Source organism: Emiliania huxleyi (genome assembly GCF_000372725.1).
Source record: "Emiliania huxleyi CCMP1516 unplaced genomic scaffold EMIHUscaffold_234, whole genome shotgun sequence".
In the NCBI taxonomy this organism is placed as follows: Eukaryota; Haptophyta; order Isochrysidales; family Noelaerhabdaceae; genus Emiliania; species Emiliania huxleyi.
Window position 1 is genome coordinate 121,175 of NW_005200298.1, and position 20,411 is coordinate 141,585.

General features: G+C 66.1%; 7 protein-coding genes across 7 annotated transcripts in view; 3 read left to right on the forward strand and 4 right to left on the reverse strand.

The window, feature by feature from the left end:
* Window positions 1-1,360, forward strand: part of EMIHUDRAFT_468947 (hypothetical protein) — a gene marked incomplete at both ends in the record, with an annotated part of 3,767 nt that extends 2,407 nt beyond the window's left edge. The window contains 4 exons of the mRNA XM_005779224.1: window positions 106-270; window positions 319-618; window positions 850-912; window positions 1,265-1,360. Of these exons, the coding sequence (XP_005779281.1) occupies window positions 106-270; window positions 319-618; window positions 850-912; window positions 1,265-1,360 (624 nt within the window). The remainder of the gene's footprint in view (window positions 1-105; window positions 271-318; window positions 619-849; window positions 913-1,264) is intronic.
* A 49-nt stretch (window positions 1,361-1,409) lies between these two features.
* Window positions 1,410-1,769, forward strand: EMIHUDRAFT_366853 (hypothetical protein). The gene has a single exon (XM_005779225.1). It carries the CDS (start codon window positions 1,425-1,427, stop codon window positions 1,590-1,592), a length of 168 nt encoding a protein of 55 aa, XP_005779282.1. The 5' UTR covers window positions 1,410-1,424; the 3' UTR covers window positions 1,593-1,769.
* Window positions 1,770-2,864: 1,095 nt separating this feature from the next.
* Window positions 2,865-4,534, reverse strand: EMIHUDRAFT_114911 (hypothetical protein; the record flags this gene model as incomplete). Its single annotated transcript, XM_005779226.1, has 4 exons — window positions 2,865-3,641; window positions 3,727-3,759; window positions 3,908-4,020; window positions 4,309-4,534. The coding sequence occupies 4 exons, from the start codon at window positions 4,532-4,534 to the stop codon at window positions 2,865-2,867; spliced, it is 1,149 nt and encodes a 382-aa protein (XP_005779283.1).
* A 4,751-nt stretch (window positions 4,535-9,285) lies between these two features.
* On the reverse strand, window positions 9,286-10,407 carry EMIHUDRAFT_236407 (hypothetical protein; the record flags this gene model as incomplete). Its single annotated transcript, XM_005779227.1, has 2 exons — window positions 9,286-9,827; window positions 9,951-10,407. The coding sequence occupies 2 exons, from the start codon at window positions 10,405-10,407 to the stop codon at window positions 9,286-9,288; spliced, it is 999 nt and encodes a 332-aa protein (XP_005779284.1).
* A 4,656-nt stretch (window positions 10,408-15,063) lies between these two features.
* Window positions 15,064-16,820, reverse strand: EMIHUDRAFT_236409 (hypothetical protein; the record flags this gene model as incomplete). The annotated part of the gene is made up of 4 exons (XM_005779228.1): window positions 15,064-15,320; window positions 15,649-15,700; window positions 15,803-15,871; window positions 16,296-16,820. The coding sequence occupies 4 exons, from the start codon at window positions 16,818-16,820 to the stop codon at window positions 15,064-15,066; spliced, it is 903 nt and encodes a 300-aa protein (XP_005779285.1).
* An 828-nt stretch (window positions 16,821-17,648) lies between these two features.
* Window positions 17,649-18,061, reverse strand: EMIHUDRAFT_236410 (hypothetical protein; the record flags this gene model as incomplete). The annotated part of the gene is made up of 2 exons (XM_005779229.1): window positions 17,649-17,881; window positions 18,022-18,061. The coding sequence occupies 2 exons, from the start codon at window positions 18,059-18,061 to the stop codon at window positions 17,649-17,651; spliced, it is 273 nt and encodes a 90-aa protein (XP_005779286.1).
* Window positions 18,062-18,355: 294 nt separating this feature from the next.
* Window positions 18,356-19,530, forward strand: EMIHUDRAFT_114914 (hypothetical protein; the record flags this gene model as incomplete). The annotated part of the gene is made up of 5 exons (XM_005779230.1): window positions 18,356-18,505; window positions 18,600-18,603; window positions 18,749-18,828; window positions 18,983-19,168; window positions 19,333-19,530. The coding sequence occupies 5 exons, from the start codon at window positions 18,356-18,358 to the stop codon at window positions 19,528-19,530; spliced, it is 618 nt and encodes a 205-aa protein (XP_005779287.1).
* Between the last annotated feature and the right edge of the window lie 881 nt (window positions 19,531-20,411).

Here is a 20,411-nt window from a genome sequence, read left to right on the forward strand (position 1 = left end):
CTGGAACGGCTGGCGGCTCTGCTCCAAGGACGCCGCCCCCTCCGCGCCTCGCCGCCACGGCCCCTCGTCAGCCCCGCGTCGCTTCAGCGCTCGAGTCGCCGGTAGGACGCCACCCTCCACGCCTCGCGCCGCAACTCCTTCGCCTCGGCGGCGCACGGCGCTGGCTCGCCCCGGCCCACCGACACGCCCACCGGCGCCGCCGCCGCCGCGCCGCCGCCGGGAGAGGGCGCGGGCTCTGTGGGCGACGACGCGCTCGGCCGGCGCGAGCCGGTGGAGGGCCTCGAGGAGCCTTCTCGGAGCCTTCTAGGAAGCTTCTAGGAGCCTTCTAGGCGCGAGTCGGTGGACAGCCTGTGTGGCGAGGGCGCGGTGCTGCCGGGCAGAGGCGACCTGACCACCGTCACTTCGGAGGGGTACGGCGAGGCGACGCTCGGCACGTGCGAACGGCTGGTCCGGCTGCTGATGCGGCTGACAGAGTGCGTGCCCGCGATGGAGGGGTGGGGGGGCGGCTGGAACCTCGACGCCGACGCGACGCTGCTCGACATTGGCTCCGGCTACGGCAAGGTCGTCGTGCACGCCAAGCTCCTCTCGCGCTGCCGCGCGGCGCACGGGCTCGAGTGCGTGCGCAGCCGCGTCGAGATCTCGAACCTGACTCTGCAGGCGAGCTTCACCCCGAGATCGCCCGAGATCGGCCGAGATCGGCCGAGATCGGCCGAGAGTGCCCATGCTGAGATGCCGACCCTGACTCTGCAGGGGCTGTACGGCGAGCTTGACCGCAAGGCACTCGACGACGCCCTGCCGCGAGAAGACAGACCTCCCGCCCGGCCGACCAACACAGCCAGCTGTCGACAGGCACTCGACGACGACCTGCTGCGCGGCGTCTCCTTCTGCTGCGCGGACGCGACGCGCGAGGCCGTGCTGCGCTACACGCACAGCCCACGCCCGCCGCGCCGCCTCGCCGCGTGCTCTGCGCCGCGCCACAGCCCCCCCGCCCTGCACAGGCACATCTATGCCTTCGACCGCGTCTTCTCGCAGTACACGCTCGCCGCGCTCGCGCGGCTGCTGCAGCGCTCGCACTTCTTCGTGTTTGTCTCGTCGAAGGCACCTCGGCCACCTCTCGGCCACCTCTCGGCCACCTCTCGGCCACCTCTCGGCCACCTCTCGGCCACCTCTCGGCCACCTCTCGGCCACATCTAAGAGTTCCGACGGCCGTGTCCGCTTGTCCTCCCAGGGGCCCCGGACCTGGTGGCGGCACGGCCTCTCCAAGGTGCAGCCGGTCGCCAAGATGCGCTTCGTCACGACGGGCCGCGAGCGGTGCACAGTCTTCATCTACGTGAACGCGCAGTTCGTCCCGGGCGTGTGATCACGCGGGGCCGCATGCGGGGCGGGGGACGGAGGCCCACGAAAGGGGGGGGGGGGGGGTCGCGATGAGGCGGGCGGAGCACGGGCACACCACCGCCGCTACCGCAGCGCTGCACTGTCCACTGGGCGTATCCATGAGCACGGGCGCCGGCGGCTGGGGCACGGCCGCCGCTGCCAAAAGGCTGCGGGAGGGCATGAAAGGAGGGCGCGCAAGCGCGCGCCCGGACAGCTGACTCACACAGAGACACTCACGCACCATGCCAGGGAGTGAGCGCATTTGTTCGTTCGTTGCGTTATCTATTTGCCACGAGAGAGAGAGAGAGAGAGACCGATGTATTCTGTGTATTGCAGTGGTCCCATGAGAGTGAGAGTGTTAAACACAGTTGTATGTCATATGCACGAGAGAGCACACCTCTGGGGGGGCGCGGGGGCCCCCGGAGGCACCGTGCGCCGCGCCGCAGTGCGGAAACGGGGCCCCCCGGCTCCACTAGTCTCCACTAGCACCGACTTCCCGATCTAAGGTCTAACAGAGGGCAGATTTGGAGAGATCTCGAGGAGTACATACAGATAGACCCTCCAACCATCAGGAAACTCCGACCTGATCGGTCGTACTGACCGCCGACAGATCACTCCAGACAGCAGACAGGCCGACGTCTGCACGCGGCTGGCCGGGCGAGAGGCTTGACACGATCCGACCCTGCGACCCTGACGCTGCTGCTCTAGCTATCAGACATGCACTGCTGGCTGCTGCCACAATGTGCGACCTGTGCTGGCCCACTTGGCGGCCTTCCCGTTCAGTGGTGAGGCGCAGTTCAGAGCTGTCGATGGCGCGATGCCGCACTGGTCCCACATTGGTGACACGAGACCGCCAAGTTTGCCGGTCCAAGAGAGAAGCACCGGCGCTGTCCTGAGAAGGTGCGTGGTCCCTCATGACTGCCCATGCGCGCGAGGCTGTGTAGGCATAGCCTCGAGAGTGCCAGCAGCCAATCCGAGGCGACGTGCATTGCGCCAAGCGTGCACACGATGGAAGGACACCTTCCTAAACTGGCCGTACGATCAGGTCGTCACTGAATGCTTGATACTAAGGCCGCGAGCTATGCAGGTGATCAATTGTGCAGCATGGCACGGTCAGCAGCGCCGAAAGGATGTCGTCGCAAGGCGTGATAGCATGGCCGCAAGTACGCCGAATTCCCATGAAAACAAGTAAAAAATCGCAAAAAAAACCGAAAAAATCGGCGCCTGCGGCGGGCCTGGGACCCCATCGCCCCCCCGCATGGACACCCTCTGGGGCCCCCGGGCCGGCCCAGAGGAGCACACGCGAAAAGCGTCGGATGTGCATATCGTGTGGCACATATGCACATTCTCTTCGCACGCACACGGACACGGATCACGGTCACGGAGCCACACACGGACCGACACACCGGGACATATACGTTATACACGCTTTACAAAACGGCGGATGTAACACTAACAATCAAGCGGGGGCGGGGGCGCAGGAGAGTCGATCACGCAGCCAAGCCGCCCGGCGCTGATAGCGCCATGGGCGAAGCTGGCACCGGCGGCGCCGCCGCACCCAGCGACGCACCATGTACAATGTAATCCGATTCTTCCGGCGGCGGCTCCTCCGCAGCGAGAAATAGTCCGCGCGCCACCTCGCGCTGCGCCGCGAGCTCTGATCCGGCTGGGGCGTCGAGCGCGCCCGCCAGCGCGAGGAAGCCTGCAACGAGGCTGGTCTGCAGCGCGTGCGCCTCGGCGGGCGGCCGCGCGCCCGCCATGCAGAAGAAGCGGAGCGGGCTGTGGTTGATGCACGGGAAGTCGGATATCTCCTGGTGGCGCGTGTCCCGAACTTCGGCGTACAGGGCCGTGGCGCTGCTCTGCGCGAGCCGGCGCATCACGCCTCCGACCTTCCTCTCGTTGCCGGGATACATCATCGACGGGGTTAGAAGGGCGAGGGTGGGCACGGGCGCGACGCCGTCCGCCGTCTCGTCGTACCCGCTGATCCACGGGTCGCAAGCCACGACGGCGCGCACCAAGCCCGCCGAGACCCGGGGGCGCCCGCTCGCGATGTCTGCCGCAGTGCGCAGCACGCTGCTCCCTCCGAAGGAGTGGCCGATGAGGCTGAGCCTGCTCTTGTCCACCGCGACACCGGCAGGAAGCTGGCGCGCGATCTCGTCAATCGAGTCTATCACGGCTCGCGCCTCCGCGACGCGCCGCCGCTGCTGCCGCGCCCGCGCGTCGTCGCCGTCCACGCTGCCGTACACGCGCGCCTCGCCATCTGACGTCTATTCCTCGGACGACCGCGGTGAGGTGTGTGGATAGATGCGTCTAGATGCCGATCCGCGGTGAAGTCTACTCCTCGGTATAGACCGCCGAACCGTCGCCGTGCTCGAGCGCAATCACCTGCAGCAACGGGGGGGGGGGGGTATGTCGAGCATGTGCATACCTGCCGCGCGGTGTCTTTTTGCTCGTCGGGTCGTGGTGGGACATGATGTCCCCGGAATTACGCAAATGCTGGCTAGTGGCAGGGCCGGCACAGATCGCGGCGCACCACAGCGCCGTGCGACGCCAGCTCCGCGCAGAGGCCCGAGTACGAGGCGGAGCAACCCCAGAGCCCGTGCGAGAAGACGGCCAGCGGCCAGCCGGCGGCGGCCGCCGCCTCTGCTGGGGCGGCGGGGGGGGCCAAACGCGAAACACGGCGCGGCAGCCTGGAGCAAAAATCAGGTTGGACCTCGCTCGGCTCTTATGACTCGGCTCTTGTGACTTGTGTCCCCGCCGGCAAAAATCATGGGCCACTAGTGGGCGGGCACCTCGCAAGACGCAAGAACGAGGTGAGGAAAGGCGCGAGGAAGCGGGTCGCCCAGCGCGGCAAGGGCAACGCAAAGCCGTGTTGTGTGGCGTAGCGGCCGCGGGCGGGGCCGTCTGGCAGCCAGCTTGCCCGTGGCCGCTCACGTTCGGCCTTGCTCGGGTAGAAGACGCGCAGCCGTGCGAGCGGAGCCGGACCGGGCAGCGAGAGGAGCCGCTGTTCCACGTCGGCGATTCCGACGTCGTGTCGTCCCCGCGGAGTGGGGGTGGCCCGGAGTAGTGCGAGCGAGAGGAGAGGCATCACCGGAAGTGCCACGAGGGTACACGGCAGGAGCGCCGCCAGCAGCGCGATCCCAAGAGCTGGCCGTTGCATCGAGGCGTAGAGCAATCGCTCCCAGCGGAGCCACTGGCGGCTGTCCCATGAGATGCGACTTGCAAACTCGCGGCTGTCCCACGAGGCGCGAGCGGCCACTGTGGCGACCATGAGCTCACCCGATGCGATTTGCACGGCGGCCCGCAACGAAACTTCGCGGGAAACGGGGGGTGGCTGAAAGAATGCACAAAAATAAAATAAAAAACCTTCGCTTCTGCCCTAGCGGCGGAACGCCTCCAGGTCATGCAAAACGGGCCCTGAGTGTGACAAAAAGGTGTACATCGGTAGACGGTACACTGACGTCCGTTAGACGGAAGACGCGCCTGAGCCTGTTTCAACCGTGCCAGGGGCTGTATCTAAACAACAACACTAGCTAGGGAGTCAACACACATGGTGCTCACAAGCTGGCGAGTGGACAAGGCCTCCGCCCTTGTCCACTCGCCAGCGAGCCGTCGACGTACCTGCGCCCAGAGGATTGCGCTAAAGCCCACCCGACGCCGCAGCATGGAGGACATGGACCCGCCCGACCCGTCTGTCCAAGTGGTACGAAGTTTGCTCGCTTGCGCGGGCTGCTTTGTGCCAAGCAGCGCTTTTGCCACCAGCACCGCTGACTGGCAGCCCGAGCCCCAGCCTGCGGGCCAGGGCTCGGCTGGCGCGACTGCGCCACCCGGTCCACGCTCCGGCGCCACTGCGCCGGCCACGGTCGCCGGCACGGCCGACGACGGACCAACTGCTCTTTCCATTGTGCCAAGCAGCGACGCTGCTTTCCATGATGGAACAGGCAGATCTGCCGCTGCGCCGCGCGCCCGAGGCGCGCGGCGGAGCATGCACCCTCGCAACCCACCTGGCTGCTTGGGTGTGACGCCTCCCTCCAGGCCCGCCCGCCACGGCCCGCCCGCCATGGCCCCGTCCGGAGTGCCCTTTCCGAGAAAGTTCCTCACGGTGCTGCTCCTGCTGCACCCGCTCGCCTCCGCCGCCCTCCCAACTGCGCCACCGCCAGCCCACCCTATCCTCCCCCCTCCCTCCAACGACTTGGCACCGCCTGCTGGCGCCTGCCTCCAGCAGCTCTCGGCTGCGAGCGGCGTGGCCACCGCCTCTGCTGCTCTCAAGCTCGCCTCTTGCAGGCCTCCAGGCAGGCCTCCCGGGGCGGCTCTCCCTGGCGCCCCTGCCACGACCGCCAACCCAGAGGATCTGTCCTCATCGCGCTTCTGCCCCTCTTGCCTACATGCACGCATCGACGTCGACCTTACCACCCCCGCCGACAGCGCTGTGCGAGACATCGCCAGTACGCTCACCAAAAGCAGCCGGAGGCCGCTGCATCGTCCGACTCTCACCTGGCCCCAGCCTGCCCTCGCTGCTGCGAGCGGCACCATGCGCCGCGCCCCCGCCGACCCCCGAGGTCACTACGACTGGAGCGCTGGCGAGCATGTGCAGAGGAAGCCGCCAACCGTGCCCTCGAGCAGTCCCTCGACAAACTCGCGTCTCAGCCCCGCCGGCCACAGCCGCGCCGCGAGCGGCCTGCTCGAGGGGACCCTGGCCACTGGGAGGGGATCATTGCCCACACGCTCTCGCATTTCCGCCAACGCCATCGCCCTGTCTCAGAGGCCACCGCCTCCGAGCTCCCCGCCGGCCCTTCTCTCGCGCGGCTGCCACCGCCACCGCGCGAGGCGAATGCCTCCCAGCTCCTACCGGCCGCAACCGGCCCGCCCTCCCGCCGCCGCCGCACCCAGATGCTGAAGCCTCTCGGGTGGCCCAGGAGGCCCGCACCGCCTCGCGCTCCCCTGCAGCGCCCCGACCCCTCCCTGACCGCCCCCGAAAGCGAAGCCCGCGCCCTGCGCGGCCACCCAACCGATTCTGACTCCGACCCCAGGGCCTAGGCGGCCCGCCATGAAATCTAGCCGTGTGTGCTGGCGTCCGGGACCCAGCGGGTTTTCACGTAACAAGTACACACAAGCCACCTCAGGGTCCACAGTGGCCATTCAAACGCGCTCCCCGGACCCCGGCGGGACACCGTCCCACGACCCGGTTTCGGGGTCTTGCCACTCCCAATCCGGCAGAAGGGAGCGAAGATCCACGCGAGTGAACGGCTTATCCAGCGCAGCAGCCAGCCTCTCCCTCAGGGCAGTGTAGGTCTCCTCTACCTCCTCCATCCCCGACCAATACCTCAGGGCGGAGGGGGCCCAGAGGAACCTAAAGTGCGACACGTCTGGCAGGGCGTCAAGCCAGTCGCTCTTGATCGTGCGGTCCTCCTCCCACGCGTCGCGGCTGAAGGCCGTCTCCGCCATCTGCACGGCCTGGTGGATCCTCTTCGCGCAGCGAGACGCCACCTCGAGGAGAATGATGAATGTGGGCGTCCTCGGCCGACATCGCGGCCTTGCGACAGTACTCGGGCGCCTCGACCTGCCGCCGAATCGAGATCTCCTTCTCCGACTTTCTGTCGTCCTCGGCGTCCTTGACCTTAAACTCGAGCTCGCGGATGCGACAAAACAAACGTGAACAGGGCTCCAGGCCCCAAATGACGTGTGAGTGTTCGAGTTGTTTGGTATTGCTAAAAATCTCTCTCTCTCGGATGCGGCGCCACCAAGTACTCGGTGGCGAGCGGGTCGCGAGGGGCGCGGCCGCCGCTCCCGCCGCTCTCCATCACCCGCCGCACAAAGGCCCGTTCTCTCCGCCCACACCGCCCTCGCCCGCCGCCTCGCCGCAGCCGCCGCCGCCGCCGCCGCCGCCCTCGCCGCCCACGCCGCCCACGCCGCCCGTGTCGCCCTCGCCCGCCGCCGCGGCAGTGGCAGTGCTTCAGCCGCTTTTACTTTAGTTCCCGCCTCTGCTACCGCACACCCGCCGCCGTCGCTAGCACGCCCCTCACTTCAGCATTTAGAAAAAATCGTCAGCGAGGTGTCGAGGCTGTAGAGCATCAAGCCACCCATGCTGACCAACCATCGTTTGTCGTTCGCGGTTGTACTCGCCGCCGCCGTTCCTCTGTACACGACAGCAGCAGAACTCGGCGACAGCATGGGCGGCGGCGGAGACGATATCGGCCAGAGCTTGATAGACGGCACTGATGTGGTGCGTGCGCACGTGCTGGACCTCAATCGGGCGCTACAGTCGGCGGGCAGTACTCTTCAGTTCGACGTCGAAGCCCTGACCTCCAAAGTTCTCGCCTCGAACCACCCAGCCGAGAACCCGACCACAATCCTCGTCGAGTCAACAGAGGCGGCGGAAACCGCTGCCACCGAGGCTGTGCAGGCGCTGTGCCAACCCCGCCCTCGGCCTCACCCGCCCTCTCACTCGGCCGGACTGCACTCCTCGACACCCGTCGCATCCTCCCCGTGACTGTCGCCTGCCTTCTTTGCCAAACGCATCCACAGCTCGAGTCGAGACGCGAACTATCTGCTGCCTGTTGCCCTCCCTCCCTCCCTCCGTGCGCAGGACGAGATCGGGATGGCCTTCCACATCGCGTACCGTCCTCTGCTCAAGGAGACGCTCATCGAACTAACCTCGAACCGGGCATTCCAGGACTTCATTGACTGGGAGATTGTCGAGCACAAGGAGCAATGCCACCCGCCTCCCACCTGTAGTGTGATCACGTCAAGCATGCGGCAGAGACACCGGCCCTGCTCTCTGTACACCTGCGCACACGCCCACCTCACACGCTCCTACTCATGACGCGTCACAGGACAACGCCATCAGCCAGATCAAGCACGACGTGATGCACACGTGGGCCGTGCCGCTCTCGCTTTTCGTCGCGGTTCTGCTTGCGCTGGTCCACCGGGCGGGTTACAATAGCGGCAAGGCGGTCAAGCGTCTCGACGCTGCTTGCCTTGAGGGAGGTTGTGAGCAGCGTCTCTGGATCGGGATCAGCTGTGAACAGGCGGACAAGATCTTCCAGACGCTGAGCGCCTTCCTGACGAAATCGAGGCTGGACGAAGTGTCGACGCGAGGCCGACTCGCTCTCCTCTTGATTAGTTCATTCATCAATCAATAGGCTGGAGGAGGTGTCGAGGCGAGGCCGACTTGCCCTTCTCGAGGTTGGGACGCACACGAGGCGACAGCCGTCCGGCATGCGCCTGCCGGGTTCGCCCGCAACGCGAGGGAGGGCCTACAGCTGCGCCCTGCCGGCAGACAGTCCGGGTCGGGCAGACCGCTCGCCCGGGCACGCTCGCCACTCGCACGCGCAGCAGGAGGATCGAGAGCAGGACGAGCCGAGCCTCGACGATTCACTGACGGCCTTCCGCGACTCGCTGGCCCCGTCAGCCCTTCCCGTCTTTGGCGCCATCTCGATCTTCCGGCCCTTTCGCGATGGCGCGCCGTGGCGGCCCCACGCTGCCGACTCGACGAAACGAGCGACGGATGAGATGGTGTGAGGGCGCGAGTTGGCGTGCGCAATTTCTTTTTACTCCCTCGCGGGAGTCGCTTTTGGCGGCTCCCGTAGTGTACCTGTGTTATTGCAATAGTGCCAGTGCGTGCCAGTCCCGTGCTCAGTCGTGTCGTGCGAGGGAGCTTAGTTGTAAAATTCTTTTTTATTTTTACCTATAGCTGGGGCCTGGGCGGGCGCTCCACCGTGGTGTAGCGTGTCGTACCTGTGCTAGTGGCTGTGCGCTCCATTTTGATGACTTACTACAGACTGAGACAGTGTAGTCTCCATATCCCCCAGGCACGCAACGTTCGTTCCCCCGAGGCGCCCTGCGCAGGGCGAGCCCGTTCGCACAAAACTACGGTCCGGCGAGTGGCGTCCGCGCCACAAGCGCATATACTTAGTACGAGTGCAGTCCTTCGAGCGTGGCTTCGTCCACCTTGCCCTCGCAGCAGATTTCGAGGAAGCGGCGGCGGACCACAGCGTACTGCTCGGCTCCGGCCGCAGCCGCACTGATCTCGCCGAGCACTTCGGGCCAGCGCGTACGCCGTGCCGCCGGCAGGGCGGTGCACTTGTCAAGGACGGAGCACGCGTATTCGCCCATGTATTGGACGCCGCCACCAGCCTCGGTCATGGCTGTCCCGGCGAACGTGCGGATGGTGTCGCCAACCGGCCCGTCAAAGGCTGCGCCTGCGAGAAGCACCATCTCGAAGATCGCACGCTTCGCCACGTCTTTACGGCTCTCGAGGTTGTCCCATTCCGCCGCCACTGCCGCCTTGAGCAGCGGCGAGTAGTGCACACCCGAGAGCATCGAGTGGACGCCTTGGGAGTGCTCGGGCGGGAGGATGTAGTCGATCGGAGGAGACGAGGAGAGGTAGTCGAGCACTCCTTGGAAGTTAAGGTCGCTCGCGTCGGGCGACCAGTGTGTGCTTCCCGGCGGCCCTCGCCCACAGAATGCGGCGTGGTAGCATGCCTCCACACAGCGGCGGCTGAGGTCGGTTGCCTCCTCCTCCTCCTCGTAGTCCGCCTCGTCGTCGTCGTCGTCGTCGGGCTCCTCGAACGCACGAAAGCAGTAGCACATCGAGGGCGGCAAACAAAAGACACCGGGCTCGAAGCGACCCTCGTCGTCGTACACCCGGTAGTCGCGCTGCGGCCAAGCGTCGATCACGTCGCGCACCCCACGGTTGATCGCGCCATAGCCTTCTTCGATGCCCCAGGAACCCGCAACCCACTTGAAGATCAGCCGTCCGGCGGGTGTCACAGCTGGCGCCTTGCCACTGCCAAGCGTGCGCCCCTGGTATACGAACACCTCTTCCTCCATCTCGTCGCCCATGTTGTCGTGGCGCCGATGCGTGAACAAGTCCCCCACGCTCGCAAAGAGCGCTGGGCAAGCTTCGGCAGCATCTTGGCGAACCTGGCGCAGCTCCTGCAACTCACGCCGTAGAGCGATGACCCCCTCCGCTTCGTGGTGATCGAGGACGGTGCGTAACGCCGCAGCCCCTGTCTCAGAGATCGTGGCCATCGCGCGCGCACGTCGAGGTCTGTGCTCGCCCCGGCCGGTAAGCGCGGGTTAGTGCTCACTAACCCGGCACGGGTCAGCAGGGGTCAGAATGGGTTAGTGTGTGTGTGTGTGTGTGTGTGTGTGTGTGTGTGTGTGTGACACTCACTCACACAGAATGGGTTACCATAACCCGGCACTAACCCGGCACTAACCCGTGCGGCTGGGGGGCATACGTCAGCATGGGTCTGCGCCAGGTTAGTTAGGGGTGGGTTAGGGCCGGGTTAAAGTGCAGCGCACCCCGGGTTAGAGCTGGTTGGCGAGATGAAACGGCTGCGGCGGGCACCCGAGCCGACCTCCGCGATGGAGCCTTGGCTGCAGAAGGCCGTGAATGCCAAGCTGCTCATTGAGAAGAACACCCGCGTGCGCAGGAGCAGGCGGGCGGACATCGCTTCAGGGGGGCGCCCTTCTGCTCACACCACATGCTAGGGGGGGGGTCCGACCCCCCCCAGAGGCTTCACCACATGCTAGGGGGGGGTCCCGCCCCCCCCAGCACCTTCACCACATGCTAGGGGGGGGGTCGTGGCCGAGGACCCCCCCAGAGACTCGTGGTCAGACCCTCCGGGCCCTTGATTTTACGCCTCATTTCGAGCATTTTCGAGGGGGAAATCATCCTTTGGAGCTATATGAGCCTTGAGACTGGTCAGATTCTCCAAGATATTGGACTTTCAGCCACGATTTCACAACTTTGGGGGCCAAAATCGGATCTCTGGTGGCTATTCCTAGGGGTCCCGTACCATGCGGAATCGACCCTATCAAGTGCTCAAGTGCTCAAGAGGATTGCAAGAATTTTACAACAAAACTCCGTCGCACAACACTGGGCACGGGACTGGCGCGCACTGCACTGATTGCAAGAAAACCCTGTCGGACGGGACATCCTGCGAATGCCGGTGTACCGGATCCCGCCCCTGACCGGGGTCGGCGAGGGCGGGGACGCGGGGACGCTCGCGGGCCTCTACGAATGGGCGGCGGAGTGCGAGGGGATTGCCACGCGGCCGCCGCCCGAGGACCTGGTCCCCCTCCCCCCATTCGCATGAAGTGGGGGGAGGCGAGGGGGATGCGATCCGACACCACGGCCTACATGATGGACCTTGCCCTGCAAAGGCACGCGAGGATCCGGTACACCGACGTGGCCTTCACCGACGGGAGTCTGCAGCCGGCAACAAGGGAGGAGCCTGCCCGAGTTGCGTTTGGGATATACGCGACAGGGACGGGCCTCCGTGGGGCGGATGTTCACGGGGGCGCGCTTCCGTCGGGTGCCACAGTGCAGGACGCGGAGACCACGGCGGTGTATGCGTACCTGGCCAGGACGGTGCGCCGCGCCCGCAGGCGGGATGCCAAGGTAAGGGCTCTTGTTCTGGTGGACTCCAGCAGTACCCTCGTCATGATAGAGGCGGCGAGAAGGGCGCGGTCATTGCGGGCTCTGCGAACAATGCACCGGCGGCAGCTGCTCGAGCGGATTGTTGAACTCTGCAACGACCGCGCCGTGGAGCGAGTAGAATTCATGTGGGTCCGAGCGCACCGGGGGGTGTACGGCAATCACTATGCGGACACCATCGCCAATGCGTACCTCGCCACGCAGCCGAGGGACCTGCAGCAGCTGGTGGAGGAATACAGCGGAGGGCTCCATGATCAGAGGGGAACGAGGGTGTTCTACCAGGTTCCCGAGCGCGGAGAGCGAGGCCGGGTGTGGCAGGCGTACCCGGGGGACCGCAACCCGCTGAGGATGAGCCGCTCCAGACTAGCGGCATGGTCGACACGCAGGCTGGCTGGCGAGACCTCGGGCAGCCCGTGCCACACAGGAGTGGGGAGCTTCCCAGTCATGGACTGGGACGCGATCTGCGAGGGCGCGCCGGGCAGCGTGTGGGCCGCGCTCGCAAGAGCGCCGGAGAGGTGGCGAGGATCCTCTGGCGGGGCCAGAAGGGCCACGGCCACCGGGGCGATCATGATGGTAGTCCGCGCTTTTTGTGTGTGAGGCGAGAGTCGGCCTTGGGTTTCTTGCCGTCGTCCCTGGGCGTCCCAGCCGTGTTCAGGGCCGGGTCCCCAAGGGTAAGGGCGAGAGAGAGAGAGAGAGAGAGAGAGAGAGAGCTCTCTCTCTCTCTCGGTAAGGGCGAGAGCGGGCTAAATTTCCTTTTTATCTCTCCCTGTTAGGTGACAAGTTGTGTTGTTTGCTCGCCAGCGCCGGCGCAGTATCACCGCTCGGCAGAGCCTTCTATCCACATGATCCTCCGCCTGGACGTCGTCGCTGCTTCACTCGTCGTGCAGCCGCGGTCCGATCCCGCGCGCGCGGGCGTTTTCGTCAAAAAGTTAGGTTCCTGCGTCAGAGTCTGAGAGCATGTGTGTGTGCACGGCCGCCACGGGGACACGTCTCCCACTTGGAGAAAGAGAAAAAAAGAAAACAAGCGAGAATAAACAAAACGGTGGCCTGTCCCCAGCGCCCCCGCCGCACCCGTCACGCCGCCGCCCGCCCGCCTCCTCGACCTCCCCACCGACCTCCTCGTGCGCGTCGTCTCTCGCTGCGATCCCGCCGACATCGCTCGCGTCGCGGCCGTCTCGCTGCTCTTCCACGCCTCACTCGCGGTCGAGGGCATCCGCTTGTGGGCGCAAGAGCGCGGCTACGAGCTGCCGGCGCAGCCAGAGGGCGAGGGCTGCACCGTGCGGTGGCTGTGCTTCGCGGCGCTGCTGCGCGAGTCCAACCCGCCGGTGAGGGTGGCGGGAGGCTGGCAGCACAGCGTCTTCATCGACGGCGAGGGGCGGCTCTCGTCGTGCGGCTCGGCGTTGGGTGGTTACTGCCCAGGGCTGCTCGGTCACGGCGAGGGCGTGACGCAGCTTAACACGCCGACCCGCCTCCCTTCGATGCTGGGTGGCGAGCGCGCCGTGAGCGTGTCGGCTGGAACCGCGCACAGCCTCGCTATCACCACCGACGGAGCTGTCTGGAGCTGGGGCTATGGAGCCCACGGCCAGTTGGGCCACGGCGACGGGCAGAACCAGCTGGAGCCGAAGAAGATCGAGGCCTTCGCTGGCCAGCACGTCGTCGCTGTGTCGGCTGGATACGAGCACAGTTTCGCCCTCGCCGCCGACGGCAGTGTCTGGAGCTGGGGCGATGGAGGGCGAGGCCGGCTGGGCCACGGCGACGGGCGGAACCAGCGGCAGCCCAAGAAGATCGAGGCCTTTGCTGACCAGCGCGTCGTCGCTGTGTCGGCGGGAGATCACCACAGCCTCGCCCTCACCGCCGACGGCAGCCTCTGGAGCTGGGGCCATGGAGCCCTTGGCCGGTTGGGCCACGGCGACGAGCAGCAGCAGCTGCTGCCGAAGAAGGTCGAGGCCTTTGCCGGCCAGCGCGTCGTCGCTGTCTCGGCAGGATCCCGCCACAGCCTCGCCCTCGCCGCTGACGGCGCCGTCTGGAGCTGGGGTTTGGGAGGCTTTGGCAAGCTGGGCCACGGCGACCAGCAGGAGCAGCTGCTGCCCAAGAAGGTCGAGGCTTTTGCCGGTCAGTGCGCCGTCGCTGTCTCGGCTGGAGATGGCCACAGCATCGCCATCACCGTCGATGGCGCCGTCTGGAGCTGGGGCTATGGAGGACACGGCCTGCTAGGCCACGGCGACGAGCAGCGCCAGCTGCTGCCCAAGAAGATCGATTCCTTGACTGGCCAGCGCGTGGCCGCTGTGTCGGCGGGAGTTGTGCACAGCATCGCCCTCACCGCCGACGGCGCCACCTTCGCCTGGGGCATGGGCGAAAGCGGCTGCGTAGGCCACGGGGAGGAGCTTTCCAACCAGCTGCTGCCCAAGAAGATCGAGACGTGGGCGCCGGGGCAGTGAGCAGTCGAGGGATTTCCACCGGATCTCGAACACGCTGGAGCGACACACCGGAGCGTACGGGTGTGGACCCTGAGTTGACCAGGGGTTGTGCGCTGGGCCCTCCTGCTCGGCTCCAGCCAGTAGACAAGTCTTGTCATCAACAGAGTAGATGGATCTGACCTCGGGGCCGATGTGACCAAGCGCTGGAAGCGTGGTTTTACCTCACACCCACGGTCTCACAGTGTGCCGGCAGTCGGCAGTCGCCGAGCAGTGTCGCTCACACAAGCCGCAGCACAAGTGACTGAGGGCCAGTGAGGGCGAGCCCATCGCTGTCACAGCTGTGGCAGCCGCACAGTAGGCTGTGTCAACTGTGCAGAGTGTGTGAGCAGCAGAGGAGCTGCTCTCCAGGCTTCAGGCGCAAAGAGCTGCATGCCACCGAAAGCGCTGTCGAGGTTCGCCGAGCGCGGCGAAATCCGGGGACGCCGTCACCGACGAGCGCGTTGGACTTTTCACTCCGGACAAAGACCGCTGCACAGCGGACGGTACGGGCCGTGCAGCGGTCATAGCGGCGAGGCGCGGGACCGTCTGTGGGGGCGAGGTGGGTCTCGCGTCCCCGGATTTCCTCAACTCACGGTCCGCTCCCTCTAGCGGAGACCGGAGTGTGGGCCCCGAGTTTGAAAAAGGGCGACAGACGCTTGCGTCCTAGCCTCCAACAACGCCTCCCCGGCGCAGAGGGGCCCCCGGAGGGGGATGCACAACCGCTCCACCCCACGCCGCAAGCGGCGGTCCTATCTATTCCCAGCTCCGCCCATGAGACCCGGCCACTCAGAAGTCGTCCACCAAATCGTCTTCGCCGAGCGCGACGACTCCCGCGCCGTCCGTGTCGAGGCGTGAGCCCTTTTGTCCCGCGAGGAGCGACGCCGCGTCGCCGGCCGCCACCAGGTTGCTCTTGTCTAGCCGCACGACCTCCCCCTCCTCGTAGGCGGGCGTGCCCCGGTGCGGGCACGTGGCGCACCGAAAGGCGTCCCCCTTGCCGCAGTTACCACACGCCGACTTCGGAGCGCCGCTCTGGACCGGCGCGCCTGCACAAAGACCGAGGGGGGGGGGGGGGGGTCACCTCCGTTTGGCCCATCTTCTGCTTGTGAGGAGTTTCTCTCTACGCAATCAGTGCTTCTTGAGTCGGCGCGCCGTCGATGCTCTCCAGCTCCTCGCGCAAGCCGCACGAGCAGTTCTTGCACGCGCGACGCTTGACCGCCTACACCGCGCTCGAAGTGTCCCGCCATGAGTGGGGGGAGGGAAAGGGAAAGGGAAAGGGATAGGGAAAGGGAGAGGGAGAGGGAGAGGGAGAGGGAGAGGGAGAGGGAGAGAGAGAGGGAGAAAACAGAGGGCCAGTGAGAGAGAGAGACAGACAGAGACAACAGAGGGCCAGCGCCGAGCCGCACCGCTCCGGGTCGCAAGCCGGCTGCGCCACGACAGGCAGGCAGAGTTGATCAGTGCACAGCGCGTGGCGCTCTCGGAGAGGAGGAGAGAATACAGCGGAATACGGCCGTGTGTGTGTGAGCACCGCGTCCGGGTCGCAAGCCGGCTGCGCCACGACCTTGGCCGCGAGGTCCTCCTCGTCGAGCAGTGCGTCCTCGTCCACACACGCGACGCGAATGACTGAGTGAGTGAGTGAGTGAGAGAGTGAGTGAGTGAGAGAGTGAGTGAGTGAGTGAGTGAATTGCCTCGTGCACACGCCATGAACAATTCATTCATTCATTCATTCATTCATGAATGAATGGCACTAAGGAAGGAGTGGTAAACTATCAGGTGAGGTGCGCCTCGTCAACGTACGCACCCGCGTCGCCCGCCGCCGCCGACGCCGCCGCCGCCGACCACGCCTTGAGCGCAGAGTCGTCCGGGCCGCTCGCCGCCGGCGGGCCGGCGGCGGGCGGCGCCGGCGCGGCGGGCGGCGGGGTGGCCGAAGGCGGGGCCGCGGGCGGGGCGGTCTTCGGGAGGGCGCCACGCGAGCGCAGCGAGAAGGAGACGCCGGGCGAGTAGGCGGGGCGCTGCGCCACCACGACGCCGAGCGCGAGGTGAGGCGCGAGCGCCGCCGCGAGGGCTGTGAGCGCGTCGTGAGCCTCGGCCGCGCCGGCCGCAGCCTGGGAGGCGAGCGCAGGGTACGCGGCCTCCGCCGCCGCGCGCAGCTCGGGCGCGGCGAGTGGCCGCACACTCGTCCCGCTCGGCGAGAGGCCGGCGTAGACGACGGCGCGCCGCAGCGACTCTGCCGTCCGGATGTCACCGACCCGCGCCGCGCGGAGCGATTGCAGCGCCGGCGCGACAGCGGCGGGCGGTCGCCCCTCCGCGCTCGGCCACGCCCAGACGACCTCGCGCACCTCGACGCTCCCACCCGCCTTTGCGCGCTTTGCCGCCTCGCCAAGCTTTGCCACGTCGGTGAGCGCACCGCTCGCTGACATTACGGTGACCACGTCGTACAGGCCCTCGGGTAGGCGGGCGACCGGGTTGTCGGGGTGCGCGCCATCCACTGAGGCGCCGCCCTGAGGGCGCGGCAGCCCGTAGCAGGCGACGAGGGATTTTGACATCGTGAAAAAGGAGAATTCTTGGCACCAAAGGAAACAAACAGAACCCGTTTTGCTGTTCACAGCTAGGGACGGCCTCTGCGGCAAAGTCAAGCCACCCCACCACCACCTACCTACCTACCACCTACCTACCGCAGCAAACCTTCGGCTCCCGCTCAGAGGCTCGCCGCGCCCGTGCGCCGCGCCGAGGCGGCGCCGAGGCCGGCGCCTTGCACCCGGCCCGCGGCCGGCACCGCCTCGCCCCACAACTGACCGCCCTGCGGCCCCTGCGCAGGCGTACCACAGGCGTCGCTCAAAGAGCGACGCCGGGTGTGGGCTGATCCCTTGACCCGTCACCCGCCGCGCCCTCGCCCGGCCGCCTCACCGCTCACGGAGCGCTCGGCTGCTCGCCGCCGCCGCCGCGCGTCCCGCGCCGCCACGCATGCCCCTTGCCCTGACGCGCGCGCTCTGCGGCAGAGCGCGCGTCTGTCACACAGACGGAGCAGCGACCGCGCCAGCGGTCGCTGCTCCGCCCCTCCGTCGCGCGCGCCGCGCGCGCGCTGCCGCCGCCGCCGCCGCCGCCGCCCCCTCCTCGCCGTCTTCCACCCCTACACCCTCTGTTGCGCGCGCCGCGCCGCGCGCTGCGCGCCCCCGAGAGTGGTGTGAAAAACCTCGAAGCCCTGGGAGCCCTCCCCCTACTCGGTAAAGAAAACGCACTGGGGACGACGTAAAAACTACTCAACAATAACGTAGGTAGGTTCCTAGGATCCTAGAATGTGACTGTACTTGCTACTCCTAATATTGCCGCGAGAGTTGGTTCTCCCCACCTCACTCAGCACTCCGCGGCGGCGCTTAGGCAACGCGGAGCTGCATCCACATCAGCACGGGGGCGCGGCAGATGGGGCACGACTCCATCCTGGCGGAGCAGGGGCCGCACGCGCACTGGTGGCCGCAGGGAGCCGCGACGTGCGATTTCGGGTTGGTGAAGCACACAGAGCACGTGGTCTCACCGCCGAGGGTCGACCCGGGGACGGTCGGTCTGCCGGTGTCGAAGTTGGCGTTCGCCAGCTGAGAAACCCCGGATCCTGCTGAACAAGCTCCTCTTGTAGCTCGATCGGTCACACCGCCATCGCCGTCGGGGAGAGGGGGGACGACACTGCTTTGGCAGCGTGCACCTACCTCGATCCTGTACCGTGTTTGTTATGACCCCACCCAATGAACACACCAGTGAGGGAGGGCGAGACGATCGAGGGGTCCCGTACCATGCGGAATCGACCCTATCAAGTGCTCAAGTGCTCAAGCTGAGATGAGTGCCGTGAGGCGCGGGGATGACGGTAAAGTGCCCGCCAGGATTTACCTAGTTTGTGGGTTTCGCGACGGCATCAATGGCCGATCCGCGGGGCTACAACATCAAGTATGGCTCGGGTGGCTCCGCCTCACCGCCCCCCACCCCCTTGCCCGCCGCTTCCCCTCATCCTCATTGCCAGCCCACGTCCGGCTGCTGGCTGCTGCCACCTCCGCCGCACCCCTCCTCCGCGTCAGGCACCTCTCACCGCGGCATGGTCCTGATGTGCGGATCAGCAACGGAGGACGCACTTGTCGAGTTCATCAAGGAGCACGCCGCGACCATCTCACTCTTCCGCGTGACGACCACCATCCCCGTCCTCCAGCGCGTCCGGCACCTCCTTGGCCGGAACGGCGACGCGGCGGTGTCCGCCCTCCCTCCACTGTGCTGCCTCTGCCCACTCTCCGCCTCGCTTATCGCTGCCCCGTGCTCGAGAACTCCTCAATAACATGTCACAGGTCGGTGTGCACGAGAACTATCTCGGCGGCGACGCGCAGGTCGCGACGCAGGTTGTGCTGCACGATGTCGGCGCCCTCCTATCTCTTTTGCGCCCCGCTGCCACCCTCGGGAGCAGGTGGTATAACCCTCGGTTTCGGACGATACGTAGGCGCCGCAATCATCTTCCGTGATCCGATCGGCGCGTCGGGGGCGGCGTGTGACTGCGACGCCCTTCTCCGGCTGATCAACGTGCGCACGAGACCTCAGATGCAGAATAAACCGCTTGTGCACACGAGACCTCAGATGCGGAATATACTCCCTGCTTGCGCGAATGCGAGGTCACGCCTCGGGGCTTCAGGCACAGCATCTGTGGTCTCTACTAGCCTCTCTTTGGACTGTGCAGGTGCACAACATTGTCAATGCCACGAACCCTACCACCGCGGCCATGCTGATCAATGTTTTTGCAGACGCAGTCAGCTCGGACGACGGTAAGAAGATCCTGCCCTCCTTCTACACCAGCCTCGAGTCACCCGCCGTCGCAGCCTACAAGGCGAAGCAGAATGCTGTCATCGCGTCGCACGGCGGAAAGGTAAGACACACACCCACACGCAGACTACGTGCGCGCGCACACGCACTGCTCCCTGCGTGTTTTGAATGCCGCGGGGCTCCTACCTATCCCTGGACGTTAAACGCGGGGGACAGGACCCCTTTCCCGCAGTAGCGCGTGAGATGCTAGCCTCACCCCTACCTTAGGTGACAGACAAGCCACCGCCTAACGCCGCTCCGAGTATGGCGAGGCTCAGTTCCGCAAATCCCGAGTTTGCGCCATGGGACTCGCTGCGGTCGGCACTACTGAAGGGCCGCGAGGGCCTAGCAGATGTGATCGCGGAGCAGGACGCAAAACCTGCCGAGGTGCCGCTCTCCCTCCTGCCCTTTCCACATGAGCTCTGAATCCAACGCCTCCAACCCACAACGCCTCCAACCCATCACGCATTGCCCCTGTGGCCTGGCCGCTGGCCTGGCCGCGCCACCAGCCGCCACGCCACGCTCTCTCAGGAGGCACCTCTTCGACACCGCTCTTTGAAGCGCGGGGACACGATGAACCGGGGATCCATGAAAAACCTCATGGCGGGATCCGTGAAAACCCTTATGGCGGGGTTATCCTCGAAACGCCTCGACAACACCCCGCTGCTGAAGAGGCCGCTGGTGCAGGCACAGCAGATGCGCTGCCTCGCGCTGATCAGCCACAACAACATGAAGGGCGCGAGGAGGGGGCATTCCTCCCCTCTCCCTCTTTCTACCCTGACAATCTTCCGGAGCCTGCAGGCGCGATGAAGGAGTTCGTCATCAGACACCAGGCGACGCTCCGCCGCTTCCGGCTGACAGGCGCCGCCTAGCCTGTGGCAGCGTGTATGCTCGAACGCTGATTGCGAGAGCGCGACATGGTCGTTGTGTAGGCACCAACTCGACAATGACGATGCTCAAGTCGGTGAGTCGTCCACGCTTCCATCCCTCCTCCCCTCTCCCTCCCTCCCTCTTCCCCTCTCCCCTCTGGCCGCCCTTTAGGCGCCCCGAATTTCCCGCAAGAGGCACACCTCGCGAAAGTCCCGAGCTTTCGCTCACGCTGTCATACAGGTTCTCGGGGAGAACTGTGCCTGGGGCCCCACCTGCTCGAGTGGCCCCCTTGGAGGCGACATTTGTGAGTGTGAACCCGGGCCCGCATGTCATGTCTATTGGATGTCCACTCGTTTTCATACGTAGGCGACGCTGAGGTGGGCGCGCTGATGTGTGTCGACGACTTGGGCGGCATGATTTTCTTTACGGATCCGCTC

Bases quoted from the DNA above. Each gene is read 5' to 3' on its own strand.
- EMIHUDRAFT_366853 (XM_005779225.1), top strand. From the start codon at position 1,425: ATGAGGCGGGCGGAGCACGGGCACACCACCGCCGCTACCGCAGCGCTG.